Source organism: Zootoca vivipara, chromosome 12 (genome assembly GCF_965207765.1).
Source record: "Zootoca vivipara chromosome 12, rZooViv2.hap1.1, whole genome shotgun sequence".
Classification (NCBI taxonomy): Eukaryota; Metazoa; Chordata; class Lepidosauria; order Squamata; family Lacertidae; genus Zootoca; species Zootoca vivipara.
In genome coordinates this window covers 10,337,833-10,359,512 of record NC_142595.1, presented here as the reverse complement: position 1 = coordinate 10,359,512, position 21,680 = coordinate 10,337,833, and the positions used below count along the sequence as shown (strand labels likewise).

Sequence of the window (21,680 nt, the reverse complement as noted above, 5' to 3'; positions counted from 1 at the left end):
ACAAATGCATCCAGACAAGCTCTGCCCAATGTGGATGGGAAACAGAGAAGAGATTTAAATTGTGGGCAAAAGTGCACAAAAAAAATGCACACTGAAAAATCAGACCTGTGCAACTCACATGCACATTAATGCCTTGGTGCGTACACAACCTTAAGCAGGGGTCAGCAAACTTTTTCAGCAGGGGGCCGGTCCACTGTCCCTCAGACCTTGTGGGGGGCTGGACTATATTTTGAAGGAAAAAAATGAACAAATTCCTATGCCACACAAATAACCCATCCTATATAATAATTTCCAAGTTGTCCCTGCGTCCAAGCTGTCCCGTGTGTCCCTGGGTCACTGCGCATGTCCCCCAGGGACACAGGGATTGGACAGCAGAGACTGGACACACACGCGCGCGCGCTCTCCCCCCCCACCTACCGTTTCCCTGCGGCCGCCAACCGCTGATCCCAGCCGGACTGAGCGTTGGCGGGGGGGGGGGGAGAGAGCGCGCGCGTGTGTGTCCAGCAATGTCTCCTTCCTGTCACTTCCCGTTTCCCGGCGGCGGCGGACCAAGGGGACCCCGTTTCCCGTAGGCGACGGGGAATGCCTGGCCGCCCTTGAGGAGCCCGGCGCCTCGCGGACAACCCTCCCTGTCTCCTTGCTGTCGGCGGCTGCGGGAGAGGTACGGAGGAGTAGAAAGCAGCGCTTTCTCCTCCTCCGTTCCTGTCCCCCTGCCGCCAACAGCAAGGACAGGTCCCAGGGTTCGGAGAAGCGCTTGCGCAAGCGCTTCTCCGAACCCTGGGATGTCTCCTTGCTGTCGGTGGCTGAGGAGGTACGGAGGAGTAGAAAGCAGCGCTTTGATGTGCTTTCGAACTGCTAGGTGGGCAGGAGCTGGGACTGAGCAACAGGAGCTCACCCCGTTGCAGGGATTCGAACCGCCGACCTTCTGATCAGCAAGCTCTAGACTCTGTGGTTTAACCCACAGCGTAAGAGCCCCCAAAAGCTTCCTCAGATCTTTGCCACTCCATATAGGACAGTGCTGCAACTGCACATTTTATTGCAAAAGTAAATAGAATCTGTTACGAATCATGGCTGGAAAAACATACAAACACAGGGTTGCAGAGATTTGCACCTCTGGACTCTTATGTAAAATGTAACATGGCAAAAGCCATTTCACAGAAAAGGGCTGGTGTGGAAGGAAGCTTACTTAGGGCATGTACATGGAGCAGTTTAAAGTGGACTCGGGGCATCCCATGTGTGCAGACTTCCACACCATCCATATATCGTCCTCATTCAAGTGGCTAACCTGCACTTTCCCCTCCAACTAATTTCTCCAATCTGGAGAATTCGGTAAAAGAAAACAATCCAACGTGAAATGACTTGCTACTTGAAAGGGGATGCGCCGAAGCAACAAGTGCGGGGACTTGCCACACTAAGTGCACTCTTAGGACCAAATACCCACTTCTGTTTTGCTCATCAGCTGAGCACAGCCCTGGCCATTTCCCCACCAGCTCACAATAAAGGGTCCAGGGTGTCTACAGGGTGTCACTGCTGAAGGCACGTTTGCAGTATTTATTGTTTTCCAAACGCTCATTCAAAAAAACCCATGATGTATTAAAAATAAAAATTGCCTTTGCAGGTACAGGAGGCAGAAAAGGAAAAGCGGGCAAGGTGAGGGTGCGGGGGAAAGGCTTGCACAAATCACTTTCTCTGTCCTGCCTAAGTGTGTTGTGCTTGTGTGTTAAATGCACTGTTTTATGTTCTTCTCTGAGCTGACTCACAGCGCTCTGCATTGGGGGGGGGGTCTGCAGACTGGGGGCACCTGGGCTTCCACCTGCCTGGTCATTATTAGGCCTCATGAGGTGGTGGGCTGCTGGTTCTCTACCTCAAAAAACACTTTTGGAGGGATGGGAGAGCACAAATCTGGAACAAAAAAACCCTTGTATTTCAAAAAACATTAAAATATGGCTCGTTTGCCACAAAACATTGACTAGGGTGGAAGTTTGTTGTCATGCAATTACAGGGAAAACATTTTTTGAATTAAAAAATACCTGCATGCACACCTACAATGGATCTCAGGTTTCCGGAACTTGCAGGAGTCAGGGAAGTTCCAGTTGAAGGGAGGAGACAATACCACACAGCACAAATGCATCCAGACAAGCTCTGCCCAATGTGGATGGGAAACAGAGAAGAGATTTAAATTGTGGGCAAAAGTGCACAAAAAAAATGCACACTGAAAAATCAGACCTGTGCAACTCACATGCACATTAATGCCTTGGTGCGTACACAACCTTAAGCAGGGGTCAGCAAACTTTTTCAGCAGGGGGCCGGTCCACTGTCCCTCAGACCTTGTGGGGGGCTGGACTATATTTTGAAGGAAAAAAATGAACAAATTCCTATGCCACACAAATAACCCATCCTATATAATAATTTCCAAGTTGTCCCTGCGTCCAAGCTGTCCCGTGTGTCCCTGGGTCACTGCGCATGTCCCCCAGGGACACAGGGATTGGACAGCAGAGACTGGACACACACGCGCGCGCGCTCTCCCCCCCCACCTACCGTTTCCCTGCGGCCGCCAACCGCTGATCCCAGCCGGACTGAGCGTTGGCGGGGGGGGGGGGAGAGAGCGCGCGCGTGTGTGTCCAGCAATGTCTCCTTCCTGTCACTTCCCGTTTCCCGGCGGCGGCGGACCAAGGGGACCCCGTTTCCCGTAGGCGACGGGGAATGCCTGGCCGCCCTTGAGGAGCCCGGCGCCTCGCGGACAACCCTCCCTGTCTCCTTGCTGTCGGCGGCTGCGGGAGAGGTACGGAGGAGTAGAAAGCAGCGCTTTCTCCTCCTCCGTTCCTGTCCCCCTGCCGCCAACAGCAAGGACAGGTCCCAGGGTTCGGAGAAGCGCTTGCGCAAGCGCTTCTCCGAACCCTGGGATGTCTCCTTGCTGTCGGTGGCTGCGGGAGAGGTACGGAGGAGTAGAAAGCAGCGCTTTCTCCTCCTCCGTTCCTGTCCCCCTGCCGCCAACAGCAAGGACAGGTCCCAGGGTTCGGAGAAGCGCTTGCGCAAGCGCTTCTCCGAACCCTGGGATGTCTCCTTGCTGTCGGTGGCTGCGGGAGAGGTACGGAGGAGGAGAAAGCAGCGCTTTCTCCTCCTCCGTTCCTGTCCCCCTGCCGCCAACAGCAAGGACAGGTCCCAGGGTTCGGAGAAGCGCTTGCGCAAGCGCTTCTCCGAACCCTGGGATGTCTCCTTGCTGTCGGTGGCTGCGGGAGAGGTACGGAGGAGTAGAAAGCAGCGCTTTCTCCTCCTCCGTTCCTGTCCCCCTGCCGCCAACAGCAAGGACAGGTCCCAGGGTTCGGAGAAGCGCTTGCGCAAGCGCTTCTCCGAACCCTGGGATGTCTCCTTGCTGTCGGTGGCTGCGGGAGAGGTACGGAGGAGTAGAAAGCAGCGCTTTCTCCTCCTCCGTTCCTGTCCCCCTGCCGCCAACAGCAAGGACAGGTCCCAGGGTTCGGAGAAGCGCTTGCGCAAGCGCTTCTCCGAACCCTGGGATGTCTCCTTGCTGTCGGTGGCTGCGGGAGAGGTACGGAGGAGGAGAAAGCAGCGCTTTCTCCTCCTCCGTTCCTGTCCCCCTGCCGCCGACAGCAAGGACAGGTCCCAGGGTTCGGAGAAGCGCCCGGAGAAGCGGATGTTCTAGCGCCCGTTATTGAATGGGCTGAAATACACTAGTTTTTAATAAAAGCACACATTCTACTCATGTAAAAGCACGCTGATTCCCAGACCGTCTGCGGGCCTTAATTTGCCTACCCAGGGCTTTAAGAATACCAGACATCTTTTATTCCTCATCTACAAAGTTCTCTTGTGCAATAATTTCAACTCGCCACCAGGCGGCACTGCACACACGCAGCCCCCCCAAAAATCTCCCATCACAATGTGTAAGCAAAGAAACAACAACAACACGTCGCCTCCAATAACAATGCACGAGACTATTTATTCTGGAATGCTTTTTTTGAGAATTGTGCAATCTGACAGAGAAAATGGAGGTCAGCATGATTTTATTACCTCCCCGGCTCTGCCCAGAAGAGAGAGGGGTGCATTTAGAAAGACAGCATTTGAACATGGAATATATATTTGTGACTTCCAAAACCTTTGTGTACTCTTCCTCCGCCTCCGCCACACATTGCAAAGGGCTTTATCCAATGGTCAGGAGGAGGCCAGTGGGATGAGAGATGAGTAAACATACAGCCTCATTTAGAAGCAGTGTTTGCCTGTGCAAGTAAAGAGTGCAAAGTCCATAGTTCTCGGCTGCTTGGCGAGGAAAGATTGTTTTGAACGACGACGAGGACCTCAAAGGTAAACTCCAGCCTTCCCATAAAGCACACACTTGGCAAGGATCACTTCTTCAGGCCAGAAAACATTTGCAGAAGATCAATCTGGGCAGTCACACAGCCCAAGGCTATGCAAATTCCAGCACAAAATCCCAAACCTTCGGCATGGTTTTCTTGGTTTCTATCTCCCACAATCCGATGCATTTCTGCTGGTCCCTCCAGCCACATGTTGTCAAACAGTATCGCCCCAAATCTCTTTATATCCTGATGAAGGCTGCCCCTCTTCTTAGCAGCAGAACTAGCAATACTGAATGAAACGCCTCTCCCTTCCCGACCCCACAGTTTACAGGAGGGATGAAAAAGTTGCTGCTGCGATTTCATTGCAGAGGGCAGAAGATGTGGCAAACAGTTGCTCCTCCGGAAGTTCACAGCAGCTATGGGGAACAGGAGGTGCCAGACATCCCGGGAAGCATGGCATTACCTCTGCAGTCCACATACTGGTAGTTTTCGAAGGCCAACTGCTCCGAGTGAGCAAGGTAAGAGCAAGTCACAGTACCCCTGGAGAGGGAGAAGAAGGCCAGCTCAAAACGTTTGCAAATTGACAGCCGTGATGGCTTCCCCAAGTCTAGTTCCCAACCTGTCGCAACCCACCAAAGACATACGAAGCCCTCCCCTGCTCTTCACCGCCTCCATCTTTCCAACCACAGCTTAATTCAAGTCCAGAGTTCAGGCCCAGGACTGTACAGGACACAGAAATGATTCTAGCCTTTGCCCTTTGGGCTTATAACCTACATTAGGGGGAAAGCCAGCCAACAAGCAACACAAGAGCAAGCAAGGGGGTGGATAGGTTTGTTTTGGGAAGAGGAAAGTCGGGGATGGGGCTGGCCTTCAAGCTCAAAGGGGTCCTCAAACAGTGCTGGATCAAGGGGCAGATTAATTAGGCAGAGCTGCAGTTTTGTTTCAATTTGGGCTGAAAGGCACAGTATAAATCCTTTAAAATGAACAAAACGGGGCCCAATGGCCAAGGGGCTGGAGTGGAGCAAACGGGGTTTGTGCATGGTGAGATTGAAAAGGGATTGGGGGGGGGGGAGAAGAACGAATCAGGGTGCCAAGGAGGAGAATGTTAAAAGATTGAAAGCTGGTAGACTTCTGGGGAAAGGTGACATGATCTTGGGACCGAGAGGGAGAAAGTGGAGCTTAAAAGATGTCATGAATTGACTGGTGGCGGGAAGAAAATGCCCAGCCGGGTGAAGGGGACTGTCATGGGGAAATTTATGCTATTGGCCGAAGGAAAGCACTGAGGATGGGTAAGGGAGCAGGACAGCTGGAGAGCAGAAACTCATCAGATTACTGTCAAGAAAATGACGCTTACTGTATGTGCAGGAGAACATTGTGAACTTTTATTCTGGACCACGTGCAAATGTTGCTGAAAGAGAAGGGAAGATAATTAGTTTTCGGCTGCTTATGCCAACGCTTTGTATGCAGAACTTAATGGGGATGAGTTTTTCTGTCTGTCACAAACCCCCGTTCTGCATGCTGATTTTCACAGGTTCAGTCCTCAGCAAACAGGTGGTTGGAAAGAAATACCTCGCAATGACCTGTCTCCATGTTGACATTAAAAGTCAGTCCCTCAGTTACTGCATAAAGACCACAACTCAAGTTCTGAAGCTGGGATATTTGTTTAATTGAGGAACCACTCAGCAACACAGACAAGCGATAGATACATAGCTCTTTGCCATTCTAATTTTCTGCCTTAGCGTTCTCCCCACCCCATCTGCACTACACAGTTAAAGCAGTGATTCAACAATCAATTCCTCTCTCCAAGGAGCTCTGGGTCTGTGGGGGGAACTGGGGGGTCTCCTCGCAAATCTCAGCAGCACCCTTAACAAACTACAGTTCCCAGGATTCTCTGAGAGAAGCCATGACTCTTTGAAGTGGTATGATATGGCTTTAAGGCTTTAAATGCATAACGCAGGCGGGATCTTAAGTGTGTTTGTTGTAGCTTCTCTAACAACTGTCCTAGCTCTCTTATATAGATACTAGCTGTACCTGGCCACGCGTTGCTGTGGCTCAGTCAGGGCCCCTGCTTCCCAGGACAGGCGCATGACGTAACGACACCCCTCTCTCTGTTGCCCCGGCGTGTGACGTCATCTTCCCCCCACGTGCCATCACCCTCCACCCCGACCCCTCTCTGTCTCCCCCTTGTATACTGTATGCACATTTTGGGGAGGGCCTGGCTGCTTCCCCTGGCGGGCGAGGGGGCAAGTGGCCCAACTGCAGTTCCTTATTGAAGGCAGACATGTCGAGGGCGGGGGGGGGGGAGAGGTGAGGCGCCGGTGGCGAAGGGACAGGATCCGGCCCCCAGTCTCCCAGAAGGAGCCATCTACCGTAGGCACATATTGGGGAGGGCCTGGCCACTTCCCCTGACGGATTCCGGTGGGCGAGGGGGCAGGCGGCCCAGCTGCAGCTCCTTATCGAAGGCAGACATGAAGGGACAGGATCCGGCCCCCGCTCTCCCAGAAGGAGCTGCTGGCCACCCGCTCCCAGTACCCTATGCATGGTCGCGCCGGAAGGACGCCACCGCGCACCCCAAGGTGTCCTGGGAGTAAAAAAATTACTATAGGGTGTGTTGTTTTGACGTCCAACAGATGGCACTGTTTTCCCCAAAAAGCATGTTTTTACCTGTCACAGGTGTGACATCTATATAATCTAATTATATGCAAACACTCCCATATTCGAATGCAACGTTGTGTCAAAATTTCAAAGCAATTGGTCAAGAACTTTAGGATATTTTTGATTTTGTACAAACGGGCATTTACATTTTTATTTATATAGATAGATACCTAAGCATAGCTGTCAAGTTATCCCTTTTTTAAAGGGATTTTCCCTTATGCTGAATAGGCTTCCTCGCGAGAAAAGGGAAAACTTGGCAGCTATGTACCTAAGTATTTACTTAGTCTCACTGTGCCTCTTCCTTCACTGTAACCCACTAACCAGATACTAAGCCATTTGTCTGGATCTTGGGCAGTATTGATGGGCTTGAACTTTGCTTATTTTCAAAGTCCATTTTGGCTGTGCTGCATTACTGTAATGGGGACCCTATGCATTATATAACTCAATCAAAAAAATAATGCTGATATTTCCTTCTAAAATTGAAAGACTTGTTTAAGAAATTGTAAGTTGTTCACACTTAAAAAGCAGTCAATTTGTTCGACGATTTTTCTAAACAAAAGCTTAGGTCTGAAACATAAATTTGCCAGCCACAATTGGTTAAAGTCATTATATATAAAAAATTCCATCAAGTGACAGCATAACTAGAATTGAGATTCCCCCCCCCCCCAAGTGCAGGGACAGATTTCACAGACATACTTACTAAGTGTTATTATCCATGATTTTATTCGAGACACTGTAATGCATCTACAAATAAATCAGAAAGAGCGAGTTAATTTGGGCTGCTTGTCTACTGCTTCTCTGTTACACACACTTTAGCCTGGTCCTCACCTGAGCCCCATGCAAAGGTCTGATGTCCACCTCTGTCATCACAGTGTTTTTCCCAATCACCAGTGCCTTGTGCAAGACTTCGATAGCCAGCTGAGACACATGCACAGTGTAAAAGTTGTTGTTTGTCACATTCAGCATATTCTAGAGAGAGAGAAAGACAGGCAGGCAGTGCAAGTTATGTGGGATGAGTTGATACATTTGACATCTTGGTGCATGTGTGTCCATCTGTTCAGCGACTGAATATTTAACCCATAATTAGCAACCTACTGCTGCTGCTGCTGCTTCTGCTCCCCTATCCAAGTGTAAGATGCCATAGAAAAAGCGGAATGCCCAGTCTGTACGTTAGATAAACACACAGGGGCAGAGAGGGAGAATACAGCAGGAATTGAGGCCTGGAAAGGGGGAAGTCTAGATGAAATATGATTAAGCCATGGAGGGGGGCTTTCACAATGGATCCAGAAAGTATTTTGGACACACTGAAAAGGAAGATGCTAAAGATCAGGTGACCCATGTGATATGGTCTCACCTGTTCCGTGAGACCAGGGGTCAGCAAACTTTTTGAGCAGGGGGCCGGTCCACTGTCCCTGAGACCTTTTCTATTTTCTTTTTTTAAAAAAATGAACAAATTCCTATGCCCCCCAAATAACCCAGAGATGCATTTTAAATAAAAGCACACATTCTACGTATGTAAAAGCACCAGGCATTCTACATATGTAAAAGCCCCCCAAATAACCCAGAGATGCATTTTAAACAAAAGCACACATTCTACATATGTAAAAGCACCAGGCATACTACATATGTAAAAGCCCCACAAATAACCCAGAGATGCATTTTAAACAAAAGCACGCATTCTACATATGTAAAAGCACCAGGCATTCTACATACCGTATGTAAAAGCCCCACAAATAACCCAGAGATGCATTTTAAACAAAAGCACACATTCTACATATGTAAAAGCACCAGGCATTCTACATATGTAAAAGCCCCACAAATAACCCAGAGATGCGTTTTAAATAAAAGGGCACATTCTACTCATGTAAAAACACGCTGATTCCCGGACCGTCCATGGGCTGGATTTAGAAGGCGATTGGGCCGGATCCGGCCCCCGGGCCTTAGTTTGCCTACCCATGTGTGAGACCAACATGAACCAGCTCTGCGCAGTACAAAGCTCTGTCCAGAATATGGAACTGGCCTTGATATTTGGATTAGGTTAAGCCCAGTAGAAGATTCCTGTTAGGTATTACTACCCTGCCCTGATCCTAAGAAATGACTGGCAGGAGGGAGAGTCAATGACAAGACTAGATCAGAAACAGTTTCAGGTGTAATCAACTTCACTCTTTTTGTATACACCAATCTGGTGCCCCCCAGGTGTCTTGTACACATCCAGCACATATTGATACAAGCAAAAATGGAAATGCGTTTGCCCATAGGACGCTGCTTGCTTCTGCCCACGTCTGTATGGTGTGCCATGTGCGTTTGAGTGTGATGTGCCGAGTATAAGGACTAGACCATGGGTAGGCAAACTAAGGCATGGGGGCCGGATCCGGCCCAATCGCCTTCTAAATCCGGCTCGCGGATGGTCTTTGGAATCAGTGTGATTTTACATGAGTAGAATGTGTCCTTTTTATTTAAAATGCATCTCTGGGTTATTTGTGGTGCATAGGAATTCGTTGTTGCTGTTTTTTCTCTTCAAAATATAGTCCGCCCCCCCCAGAAGGTCTGAGGGACAGTGGACCGGACCCCTGCTGAAAAAGTTTGCTGACCCCTGGACTAGACAAAAATGCGGTTGCAATTTTTCCTAATCTCATTTACAACAGGGTCCTTTAGTCACTTGCTCCTTTGTTCCATAGATAAAGCCTTAAATTTGGGGCAAAGTTGAGTCCCACAACCTGCTTTGAACGTCACTTCTCAGCCTTGGAACATGTGCGGTGATACAAGGATGCCTCTTTTCATAGGCACAATGGATTTTTCCTCTGCACACAGAGCAGTTACTACCAAGTTGCAGAGATCTCTGATCTAGAAGCCCTTCTAACTCAAGAAGGTGCATTTTCCAGGTAGCTCTGAGCCCAGTAATTGTATTAAAACAACAACAACCCCCACATTTCATTAATCACAATCTCAATTTAAGAAGAAAACAGACAGATTTTGTGACATCAATGCGATCCAACCCGTGTCCCGTCAACCCCCAGGGACTCACAGTCATATTAAGGGTGATGCTGTAAGTAGAATTGTCAAAGGATATAGATGAGAAATTCAGTCCGGCAGGGACCACCGCGATGGAGCGTGGAAACAGGAAATACATCATGAGGCCTGTCATCAGCAGGCAGATGGCCACTGTGAGACATACGTACAGCTTCCTGCAAAAACAGGATGAAGGCAGATTAGCAGTAGTAGAACCGCCACAAAAGAATCAGATCGCTGGCAGCAAAGTTAGGAAAGAGACGGTGGGAAGAAGGGCAGGGAGCACCATCAACAAAGACACGGCGAACTTACGTTCTCCTGGGCTTGAGCCGCTGGTCTCCGTACGGAATGAGGGCCACTAGCTGCTGTTCTTGCTCTGGAATGGGGGTGGAGAGAGAGAAAAAGAGAGATAATAAGCAAAGGTCTGGAAAACACCACTCAGTGCAGGGGAGCACAGATCTGGTCCAATGAAGAGAACAGTACATCTCAATGCAGAACATTGCATGTAATTTGGGCCATTTCCTTCTTAGGCAAGATGCAGCAGAACTTGTGAAGACATTCGTGTGTCTGTTTAAAAAAACCCAGCCGTTTTAATTATGTGTGGATCAGCTAGTTGTACAGGCTGGTGCCTTCAAGAGCTGCTTGTCAGCTTCTTGGAAAGATCTGGCCGGTCACTCTGGGAACAGGATCCAGCAGGGCCATAGCTGCCAAGTACCCCGTTTTCTCCGGGAAAACCCCGATTTTACTTACCTTTTCCCGGTGGTCCCCCGTATCACTTCGTCTCCCGTTTTTCTCCGTTATTTTCTCCTGCCGGCGGCCATTTTGTTTCTTTCCAAATTTGCCCTTCTATGGGCACCAAAAATGGCCACCACCGGCTTCAAAAGTCGCATCTACGCATGTCCGGAAGTGCATAGACGCGACTTCCGGTGTCGGCCATTTTTGGTGCCCATAAATGGGCGGAGCGACACCGAAAGTTGCGTCAACGCACTTCCTGACATGCGTACAAGCGACTTTCGAAGCCGGCGGCGGCCATTTTTGGTGCCCATAGAAGGGCAAAGCGACACCGGAAGTTACGTCGACGCAACTTCCGGTGTCACACGGCTGCCGGTCCCGGATTCTGAAGTCCGGGACTTGGAAGGTAAGAGCGGGGCTCTTCCTACACAAGCTTTGGACAAGTCAGGAGAAGAACCTGGGCAACACCAAGGTCTGGAGCTGAAACTTACCTCGGGGGATCCTTCCAGTGCCCTGGCACGTAGGGCAGGTGACGGAGCTGCGGCTGGCAACGCCAACACAAGGAGCGCAGGACACCTCCGGAGCGTTGCCTCCGTTGATGGTGCCATAATAGGGAGCGTCATCCTCATCACCCGAACTTTTCTCCCGTAGCGAGTCACGTTCTCCTTTTTCTTCTTCGGCCGCTTCCTTGCCGCAGAGTGTCCTCAGCCATGAGAGGACTCTGTCCATTGTTCACAGATGCTGTTCTGACAAAGAGACTTTAATCAATGAGGATCTGAGGGTCAGCAAACTTTTTCAGCAGGGGGCCGGTCCACTGTCCCTCAGGCCTTGTGGGGGCCAGACTATATTTTGAAAAAAGAAAAAGAACGAATTCCTATGCCCCACAAATAACCCAGAGGTGCATTTGAAATAAAAGCACGCATTCTACTCATGTAAAAACACGCTGAGTCCACGGGCCAGATTTAGAAAGCGATTGAGCCAGATCCGGCCCCCAGGTCTTAGTTTGCCTACCCATGGTCTTGTGGATCCCCAAAAGGCAGTACTTGATTTCTTAAATGAGCCTAAGGATCAAGGACACCTGGAAGGCACACCTGACACAACAAAATTACATTCCCCAACAATACCTTTCCCCCTTTGTGACTACTACTACTACTACTACTACTACTACTACTTTTATTATTTATACCCCACCCACTCTGGGCAGCTTTCAACACATAATAAAATGTCAAACGTTAAAACTTCCCGATACAGGGTTGCCTTCAGATGTATTCTAAAAGTTGTATACAGTCATACCTCGGGTTGTGATCGCTGCAGGTTGCACGTTTTCGGGTTACGGACACGCTGAACCCGGAAGTACCGGAACGGGTTACTTCCGGGTTTCGGCGCTCGCGCATGCACAGAAACACTAAATTGTGCTTTGCGTATGTGCAAAAGCGCAGAATCGCATCAGATGCGGCACTGCGGGTTGCGAACGTGCCTCCTGCACGGATCACATTCCCAACCCGAGGTTCCACTGTAGTTATTTATCTCCTTGACATCTGCTGGGAGGGCGTTCCACAGGGAGGGTGCCGCTGCTGAGAAGGCCCTCTGCCTGGTTCCCTGTAGCTTCACTTCTCTCAGGGAGGGAACTGCCAAGAAGGCTGCAGGAATGGTTTACATGAGGGATGGGGAACCTGTGGTCCTTCAGATGTTGTTGGACTCCAACTCCCACCAGTCCCAACTAGTGTAGTCAGGGGTCTGGGATGATGGGAACTGTGATCTAGCCATGTCTGGAGGGCACTATGTTCCCCATCACTGATATACATTCAAACGTGTTTGGCTCTTACCATATTTGAACTGCTGCTGTTATTATATTTATTTATTTGATTTATATACCAAAGATCCCAGGGAGGTGTGGCTGAGGCAACCCAGGACTCAGCTAGATTGGTAAGGAAAAAGTGTTTTGTATGTGTTGTATATGCGATATAACACTGTGACACCAGATGGCGGTGTAGAGTCCCATTTACCCCCTACCGGATTTCCCTGTATGAGTTTACAACAGGTTTAACTGAATCGCCTCTTAGACATGTCTAAATCCAGCCTCAGTCAGATGGGTGAGGTATAAATAAAATTATTATTATTACAACCTTAAGAACATAACTTACACAGCATAATAATAAAAACATAATACACATAATGACAATAAAATAACCACAACAACAGTCCCCCCCTGCCCCTATTTAGCAGATTATTTAATGGCCAAAGGCTTGGGTAAAGAGGAACATATTAACATTTGCATCTTCCCTCTGTCATTAGGGTGTGCCATTTTAGGAGGGTGAATGTTTTTCAGTCTACATTTGATGAAGAAGCACATAAAGTTCTTTGGGAAAACCAAATAATTACAATTTCACCAGAAGATGTCAGGTAAGGCTGAATAATAATAATAATAATAATAATAATAATAATATATAATTGGAAGTACTTGGCAATCATTTTTAACAATTTTCTATGCAATTTCACGCACATTTCACTCACCAAGCAAAACTAAATTATATTAATTTAACCAAAATATAGCTTGGATTCCCATGTCATGTTACAACTTATGAGCACCCCTCATATTCAAATTCATCTCCTTCTGTCATTCAACCTTTTCTCCTCCTCCTCCCCTTTTCTCCCATTTCCTCCAGTTTTGTAAGTTCAAAAGCGATGCTTCAGGCAGCTGAAGGCAGCTTGAAACCAGAGCCGTAGCTAGGTGATCTTGCGCCCCTGGCAGAACCGTCCAGATTGCGCTCCCTAGCCCTGGACAAATTACTGGTAGCTCTTATTTCTACCTCTCCTCCAACCCTCCACCCATTCAATTCACCCTCTATTTATTGCAAGAGGCAATATTATAGTTCAAAGACATGTTCCAGTGATGGAGAAACACTTAAATTAAGGAGGGTGAGAAGCAGGACCAATTGGGGATGTGGCCTGGGGAGAATCTCAAGGGCCAGATAGGAAGGCTTAGAGGGCCACATTTGACCAATGGGCCTGAGGCTCCCAACCCCTAGGGCATAGACTCATTCCACATTTGCCTCTGGTCAGATACAGCATCACAGAATTGCAGAGTTGGAAGGGACCTCCAATGGTCATCTAGTCCAAACGTCCCCTGCAATGCAGGAATCTTTTGCCCAACATGGAGCGTTCCTGTTCAGGGTGCCAGCCAGCCAGCCAGCCAACCAACCCTTCCTTCAGGAAACCATAAACTGTAAGAAGCTCACGCAGGGCTTCCCCTGTCTTCTGCTTTTCTTCCTCAACTGACATTTAACGTTTCGTTGCGACTGAGTATGGCTCAGTCTTCACGTTAGGCTTTTTAAAAACTTTTTTTGGGGGTAGTTCTGCAAACACCGAGGTTCCCCCTAAAACATGTTAATTCATCGTCTTGTTTCTCAATTTCTTTCAGCACTTGCCACCTACGTTTGCAGTGAGAGGCATTTACAGTGGTGCCTCGCTTAACGAATGCCCTGCTTAACGAAATTTCCGCTTAATGAGAGGATTTTTCGAACGGAGGTTGCCTCACTAGACGAATGCGTTTTACGAAAAATTCATCTAGCGAATCGCGGTTTCCCATAGGAATGCATTGAAATTCAATTAATGCGTTCCTATGGGCAAAAAAAAAATCCAAAAAAAAATCAATGCATTCCTATGGGATTCGCTAGACGAATTTTTCGCTATAAGAAAAGACCCGTGGAACGAATTAATTTCGTCTAGCGAGGCACCACTGTACTGTATTATTTACTGTTATTGTTATTTATTAAATTTGTATACTGCCCTTCATCCACAGCTCTCAGAGCATAAAAAACACAAGATTAAAACACAACATATGGAATAAAAGCAATAACAAAACATGTCAATAACCAACAGTTGTTTTAAGCAGCAAATTCTGGAGATATGGCTTAAAAACAGCTGGCTTCGTGGGATTTTTTTTGGGGGGGTAGGACTTTGTGGGGGGGCAGAACTAATGTGATTGGTATTTCTATTGTTTTACTTGATATGGAGGGGCAGCTGCCCCCTTGGCTACACCCATGGCCGGTTTCTTTCAGCATCTGTGCAAAGGGATACTCAACCTAACTTATTGGAAGGAGCTTGAGGCGAGCACAGTTCTTACCTGGCAGATGGGGAGCCAGGAGCAAGGAAAGAATCACTCCCAGAAGTCCCGACTTAGGCCAAGTATCAGAGGTGAACACTAGCAGACTCCCAGAACAGGCCCCCAACCAGTGTCAGATGTTTAACATTTCCCCTTAGGAGGTCCTTTCAATGCCACAAATCATATCTAGGGGAGGTAAAGTAGGAATGACTGGGGAAGGATAAAAGAAAATTGGGTTGCAGGCGGAGAGAAAGGGGAGATACAAATTTGAGAAATCATTTATCACCAGGTTTCAAACACGGCTGTTGAATTCCCACCTACCCTCAGAAGAGGAATCGTGGGTTTCTGCTGGGTAGGGTCACATGTGTACTCAAAGAAATAGAGAGGAGTTCAACAGGGTAAACATGGAGAGATAACATTTTCCAGCAAGTCCTCCTGCTAACTCAAATTTACCAACAAAATAAATGTATATTCTACCGATTCTAACATTTTACAAACATTCCCAATCGTTGAGGCTACTAGATAAACAATGTTAGAAACTACAAAGTGTTGACTTTTGACTTAGTGGACTATAACTTTTGACTTTAACATTAATTAGCAATGTTTATCTTTCATAGCTTTTACAAATTCAGATATTAAACTGTTAATCTGGTTTTGACCTGTGCTGATTGAGGCATTTGCTTTGAATCGGGTTCAGTGATAACAAGGCTTAGACAAGATAGAGTCCTGCTCGAGAACCTAGCCGAGCTGTGGTTTCCTCAGCCTTCTATAAAGAACGAAAAGGAAAAACTGCAGACTCAATATGAGCCACAGCTCACAAAACATCACAATTCAGAATTCAGAGTAACTGAAGAAGTGTGCATGCACACGAAAGCTCATACCAATAACAAACTTAGTTGGTCTCTAAGGTGCTACTGGAAGGAATTTTTTTATTTTGTTTCGAGAAATTCAGAAAAGTATCTCTCAACCTAGGCAAAGCTTTCCCCCAGTTCCAAACTTGTGCCGATCTATTCTATTTTAAAACAGTGCGGATTCTCAATACCTCTGCCTAGCGGAGAGCAGGGTTTAGCAGCCAGAACAAGTACTGCATATCTGGGATTAGAAAATGAGCAGTTCAAGATAAACACACTCTTTTTATAAACTGACTATAGCAGAGATTCAGCTCTTTTAAAAGGGGCAGGCTTCGTTCACACACACACAAGAGACTTATCCTCTTCTTTGTGTTTTAATGGGCTGAGCTGTTCCTTCTATTCAGAAACTCAAGGTCACCTGGAAAGGTAACCCAGAAATACAGGTTGCACATACCTCACAGGATGAGCACTGAAAGCAGCATCTAGGCTTGGGAGTGGTGCTGCCAACTATGGTAACTCTTCAGTCAACCTCTGTCACTGTGCCTTTAACAAGCAGATTAACAAAACATTAGCAGGTGGTAACACTTCATCCTCAAAGTGTGAAGACTTTTAACTACTGATTTCATTACAATCTAGATTAGCTGCTGTAAATAAAGCCCAGGAGCAGCCCAGGTTTATGAACTAGCAACCCTACTTGGGAAGATATATACCAGGCATGTGCAACCGGTGATTGCTGGGGTGCTTGCTGTTGGGTTGACATTTATTTCCTCCCCGGCAAGGAGGGCAAAGAGATGGGCTCCTTTGTCTACTGGCTGCTGTAGTGCTGTGTGCTATTGTCAGTGGTGGACAACTCTGGTCAGCCCTCACTCCCAAATGCCAATGGGTAGATCACTGCATTTCCTATATACTGGGAGTAGATTGCAGTATCTTGGGAGTTGGACGTGCCTGGTATATACCAAAAAAGGGGGGTGGGGAGCTAAACATGGACAGAAAATCAAAGAAGCTTGTTTGGAAAGATTAAGGAGTTTCGGCTGGCAAAAGGAACTTTAGATGGGGCTGAGGTTATCTTTCTGCCTGTAGTAGTATAAAACCATAGAAATGTAGTTGGAAGGGACTCTTAAGGGTCATCTAGTCCAACCCCCTGTAATGCAGGAATCTCAACTGGCTGAAGCCCCGCTCAGGAGACCAACACCTAAATAAAGGAGGCTGGCTTACTACATTTTGAAGTAATGCACAGTACCCTGTAAAAGAGAAGGACTAGGTCTCCGTAACACCAATAATAATAATAATAATAATAATAATAATAATAATAATATCATCCCACCCATCTGACTGGGTTGCCCCAGCCACTCTGTGGGGCTTCCAACATATTTTAAAAAAAAATCAAAAGGCTTCCCTATACAGGGCTGCCTTCAGATGTCTTCTAAGTTTTATAGTTACTCATCTCCTTGACATCTGATGGGAGGGCATTCCACAGGGCGGGCACCACTACTGAGAAGGCCCTCTGCTTAGTTCCCTGTAACCTCACTTCTCACAATGAGGGAACTGCCTTGGAGCTGGACCTCAGTGTCTGGGCTGAACGATGGGGGTGGAGTTGCTCCTTTGGGTATACTGGGCTGAGGTCGTTTAGGGCTTTAAAGGTCAGTACCAACACTTTGAATTGTGCTTGGAAATGTAAAAAGGTAAAGGTAAAGGACCCCTGACAGTTAAGTCCAGTTGCAGACAACTCTGGGGTTGCGGAGCTCATCTCGCTTTACAGGCCGAGGGAGCCAGCGTTTGTCTGCAGACAGTTTTTCCGGGTCATGTGGCCAGCATGACTAAGCTGCTTCTGGTGCAACAGAACTCTGAAACCAGAGCAGCGCATGGAAACACTGTTTACCTTCCCGCTGGAGCAGTACCTATTTATCTACTTGCACTTTTTGGCGTGCTTTCGAACTGCTAGGTTGCCAGGAGCTGGGACCGAGCAACGAGAGCTCACCCCGTTGTGGGGATTCAAACCGCCCAAGAGGCTCAGTGGTTTAGACCACAGCGCCACCCGCGTCCTTCTCGGAAACATCTTTCAAGACTGGTGTTATGTGGTCTCAGCAGCCACTCCCAGTCACCAGTCTAGCTGCCGCATTCTGGATTAGTTGCAGTTTCCAGGTCACCTTCAAAGGTAGCCCCACGTAGAGCGCATTGCAGTAGTCCAAGCAGGAGATAACTAGAGCATGCACCACTCTGGTGAGACAGTCTGCGGGTAGGTAGGGACTCAGCCTGCATACCAGATGGAGCTGGTGAACAGCTGCCCTAAACACAGAATTAACCTGCGCCTCCATGGACAGCTGTGAGTCCAAAATTACTCCCAGGCTGCGCACCTCCCAGGCTGCGCACCTCCCAGGCTGCGCTCCATTCACGACCCCTAAAACCATAGCTGTCAAGTTCTCCCTTTTTTTTAAAGGGAAATTCCCTTATGCTGAATAGGCTTCCTCGCGAGAAAAGGGAAAACTTGACAGCTATGCTGAAACAATACTGTCTTGACGGGATTCAGCCTCAATCTGTGATCTGCCATCCATCCTCCAGCCGCATCCAGACAATCACCTTAACTGCTCCACCACTCCCTGTTTGGTTTCCCATTTTGCTCAACCAGGCCGTGTTGTTGCGAGTTACCGTAATAACTTTGCAAAATGGCCATTGTTCCTCCTCCTCGCCGAGAAAAAGCAAAAAGCCACCTTAGGGCCATGGAATGCGATGCCAACATGAGCCTTAACTGTGCTGCAGCAGGCTCTTTCTTGGGTGCAGTTTGGGGAGAGAAAGGGATCCTTTTCCCCACACCCGCCGCCGTGGCCAGGCGGTTTCAAGAGTTTAAATTTGACAATCCGGTTGTTGAGGGTGCAGAGAAAACGAGAGCCAGAAAGAGGAAATCGCAGGACAGTCGCAGCAGCAAAGAATAAGGGGGGAGAAAGTGGCAGCAGGGGAAGGAAGCGGCGCGCGGCGGGGGCGAGGGGCCGGTGGTCGCAGCACGCGGCCCCTCGGAGAGGAGACCGAAGGGGGAGACACCTGCTCACCGCACCCCGCCTGAGAGGAGAGCGGCCAGGCTGCCTGCAGCGTCCGGCGGACTCCGGAACGAAACGAAAAGCGAAAACCGGCGGCGCCTCGCCCTCCTCCGGCCACCAAGAGGTCGGCAGCCGGGGAGCAGCTCGCTCCACCCCCGGCGGGCATTTCCCGCCCGAGAGAAGGGGGAGATGGCGGGGGTCCGCTCTCGCCTTTCCCACCAGCGACTGATTTTAGCCGGTGCTTAATTTTAAATAGGTTGGGGGCCCGGCCAGAAGCCCCGCGCGCGCCCCTGCCAGGCTTTCGCCCCGAAAAAAGCATGGCTAGTCCGGCCGCACTGGGATTTACTCGAGAGTAAGCGGGGGGGGGGGGCTCGGCCCTTTCCATCACGCGGAGTTTCCGCAAAAGGCGGCATAGCGTTTTATTGGTCAATCAATGGCGACGGGCGCAGCTTCGTGGGTGAATTAGCCCCATGGCTTCGAATAAGTCGCCTTCGGGGTTCAAAGATGTGCGTTGTTGCCCTTTCCCACGTAATGGTTGGCCAGCATCTGCTCGCGGCCCTAGGCTGCGTGAAGATTGGCGCGTTTCGAAAATGCCCATACTCGGGTTTTTAAACCGAGTGTTTTGTTTTAAGCCGAAACAAAATTAAAAAAAAATTCCTTCCAGCAGCACCTTAAAGACCAACTAAGTTTTTATTTTGGTATGAGCTTTCGTGTGCATCATGCACACTTCTTCAGATACCGTGCATGCACACGAAAGCTCATACCAAAATAAAAAAACCTTAGTTGGTCTTTAAGGTGCTGCTGGAAGGAATTTTTTTTATTTTGTTTCTACTACGTCAGACCAACACGTCTACCTACCTGTAAATTGTTTTAAGCCGTTTGAGATTCGATTCTCAACTGAGATAATGGCCTGAAGTGTTCCAGGTTTAGTTTTTCATTCGCTTTCCCCCCACCCCCTTTGCTACTTTTTTTTGGCGCTCAATTCAGAACATAAACCCTTTTCCTCACTCCATTTATGCTCCTTCCAAAGTTGTCTTTTTCACCTGGACGGCAGCCACGACAACTGGGCAAAGCTGTCCTTTCCAGTTGCTCTCACTGCTCTGAGAGGAAATTGAGCAACCCAGACTTTTCCATGTCTGTGCCTCCTCAGCCACAAACCAAGATCCCCATTGTTCTCCCTATGGTGAAAAAAAGCACAAGCTGTTCCCCATGACCACGCCACTGAAGCACAGCTTTACAATATCTAGATATAAGGCAATGAAACACCAGCAGCCCAACTTTCCACCAGAGATCCTTCCGCCACAGAACAGAGTGACATTGGTCACTGGCTTATTGAGAAATCCTACTTTGTCAAATCTGGGTTACACCCAGGAAAGTGTGCCAAGGACTGTAGCTCTATTTGTGTTTATTATTATTATTATTATTATACGCATGCCTTGCAAAAAGAGCTAAAAAAAGAATATAGAAATGCAATCAAGGAGTCCAAAAATTGGAAAGGTTTGCCAAGAACGTGGTTTCCTTCACCACATCCATAACATTCATTCGGTGCTTTTACTTTTTCATACCATAAATAAGTGTGCCAACCAAAAATATTATCATGACCTAAGTCTAGAATATGTGAATTCTCCAATGTCATCCATTCTTTCAGCCAACAAAGACAAGATGCTTCATAGTATAATCTCATATCTGGCAGGGAGAAACTCTTTGGCATCTATCAATGTTTTATATTTTATTATCGGTTTCCCCCCTTGCCAAATATATTTAGAAATATTTTTTGCCATATGTTGAAACACCTTGCCAATCACTGGAATTGTTTGAAAGAAATAATAATGACAAAAACAAAAGTAAGGTCTCCCCCACCTTGCTCCTAAAAATAATAAGAATACGGTAAGAATAAGAATAATGCATGAGTTAATAACATTTTACCAAAGATTACTATGTGTGCCTAACAGTTGTAAACTAGGCTTACCAATAAAAGTATACCAAATCTCAATAAAATAATTGTTCTTGTTGTCCCTTTGAAGCCTGCGTTCATTTGGCAAGTTTCTCCATTGGAGCAATAGACCAAATTTGTCATTCCTATTGGTAAACTGCCCAAGCTGTTGTGTGCATCTGGTTACCTCACTGCCACCAACAGAAATATAAGCAGCTCTTTATGTGGTTAAGTCTCTGTTCTATCAAAAAGCCAGCTAATTATTAAACACTTGTGCTATAAAAATTGTCCCTTGGTTTGCTTAAGACAGTCAGGCATGGCCAAACTTGGCCCTCCAGATGTTTTGGGACTACAACTCCCATCATCCCTAGCAAACAGGACCAGTGGTCAGGGATGAGAATTGTAGCCCCAAAACATCTGGAGGGCCAAGTCTGGCCATGCCTTAAGTCAGGCACCCCCCAACTGCAGCCCTCCAGATGTTTTGGCCTACAACTCCCATGATCCCTAGCTAACAGGACCAGTGGTCGGGGAAGATGGGAACTGTAGTCCAAAACATCTGGAGGGCCCAAGTTTGGGGATGCCTGCCTTAAGTCAACCCTTGAGGATACTTGAAGCAGTTTGCTGAGTTTGCTGACTATTGTGCTTTCCCCACTTCTTTTCAACAGTGGATTTTGCATCTAGCAAACAATCTGATGAGGTTTTTTTTAAAGAGCTGTTTCAGAAGCTCTTTAAAAAAACCAGGGATACATTACTTGAAAGGTATTCCCACTGCTGTTTTCTGAGACACATGTGCACGTACAGAGTCCTTCATGGCTCCCACAGACCTCTGGCACTGGGTTCAGCTCAAGCTCTGGGCTTGAGCAAAACAACAGTGCCATGCATTTAGTAGGCAGCACTTACCAGTAATTTATCTTAGCACCTCTAGTGGCAAGGGGAGAGACAACCTTTTATACAACACTTGTGCAGTGTAATGATGTTTTCTTGTAAGCAAATCCTCAGACCTATTTGGTCCCCCCCCCCAAGAAAAATAGGTGCCAGAACTCCCTATGAAGT

At 47.8% G+C, this 21,680-nt stretch overlaps 1 protein-coding gene across 20 annotated transcripts; it reads right to left on the bottom strand.

Moving 5' to 3' along the window:
* Nucleotides 1–3,930: 3,930 nt before the first annotated feature.
* On the bottom strand, nucleotides 3,931–19,715 carry TMEM106A (transmembrane protein 106A). 20 transcript variants are annotated; one of them, XM_035136537.3, is made up of 10 exons: nucleotides 19,553–19,715; nucleotides 16,117–16,205; nucleotides 14,833–15,021; nucleotides 11,198–11,447; nucleotides 10,287–10,350; nucleotides 9,991–10,150; nucleotides 7,794–7,934; nucleotides 7,666–7,709; nucleotides 5,665–5,718; nucleotides 3,931–4,850 (listed from the first exon to the last, which is right to left on the bottom strand). In XM_035136537.3, exons 4-10 carry the CDS (start codon nucleotides 11,433–11,435, stop codon nucleotides 4,727–4,729), a joined length of 825 nt encoding a protein of 274 aa, XP_034992428.2. In that variant the 5' UTR covers nucleotides 11,436–11,447; nucleotides 14,833–15,021; nucleotides 16,117–16,205; nucleotides 19,553–19,715; the 3' UTR covers nucleotides 3,931–4,726. The 20 variants fall into 20 exon arrangements, with proteins under 20 accessions (XP_034992428.2, XP_088511066.1, XP_088511061.1 ...); XM_088654940.1 differs by having other exon boundaries at nucleotides 11,198–11,452; nucleotides 19,553–19,690; XM_088654935.1 differs by having other exon boundaries at nucleotides 14,833–14,997; nucleotides 19,553–19,690.
* Between the last annotated feature and the right edge of the window lie 1,965 nt (nucleotides 19,716–21,680).

Coding starts and splice junctions, on each gene's coding strand:
- TMEM106A (XM_035136537.3), bottom strand. CDS start 11,435: ATGGACAGAGTCCTCTCATGGCTGAGGACACTCTGCGGCAAGGAAGCG. Junction 7,935..9,990: donor GCATCACCCTTAATATGACT/GTGAGTCCCTGG, acceptor CTCTCTCTCTAG/AATATGCTGAATGTGACAAA. Junction 4,851..5,664: donor AATGTTCTCCTGCACATACA/GTAAGCGTCATT, acceptor CTCCCTCTCCAG/GGGTACTGTGACTTGCTCTT.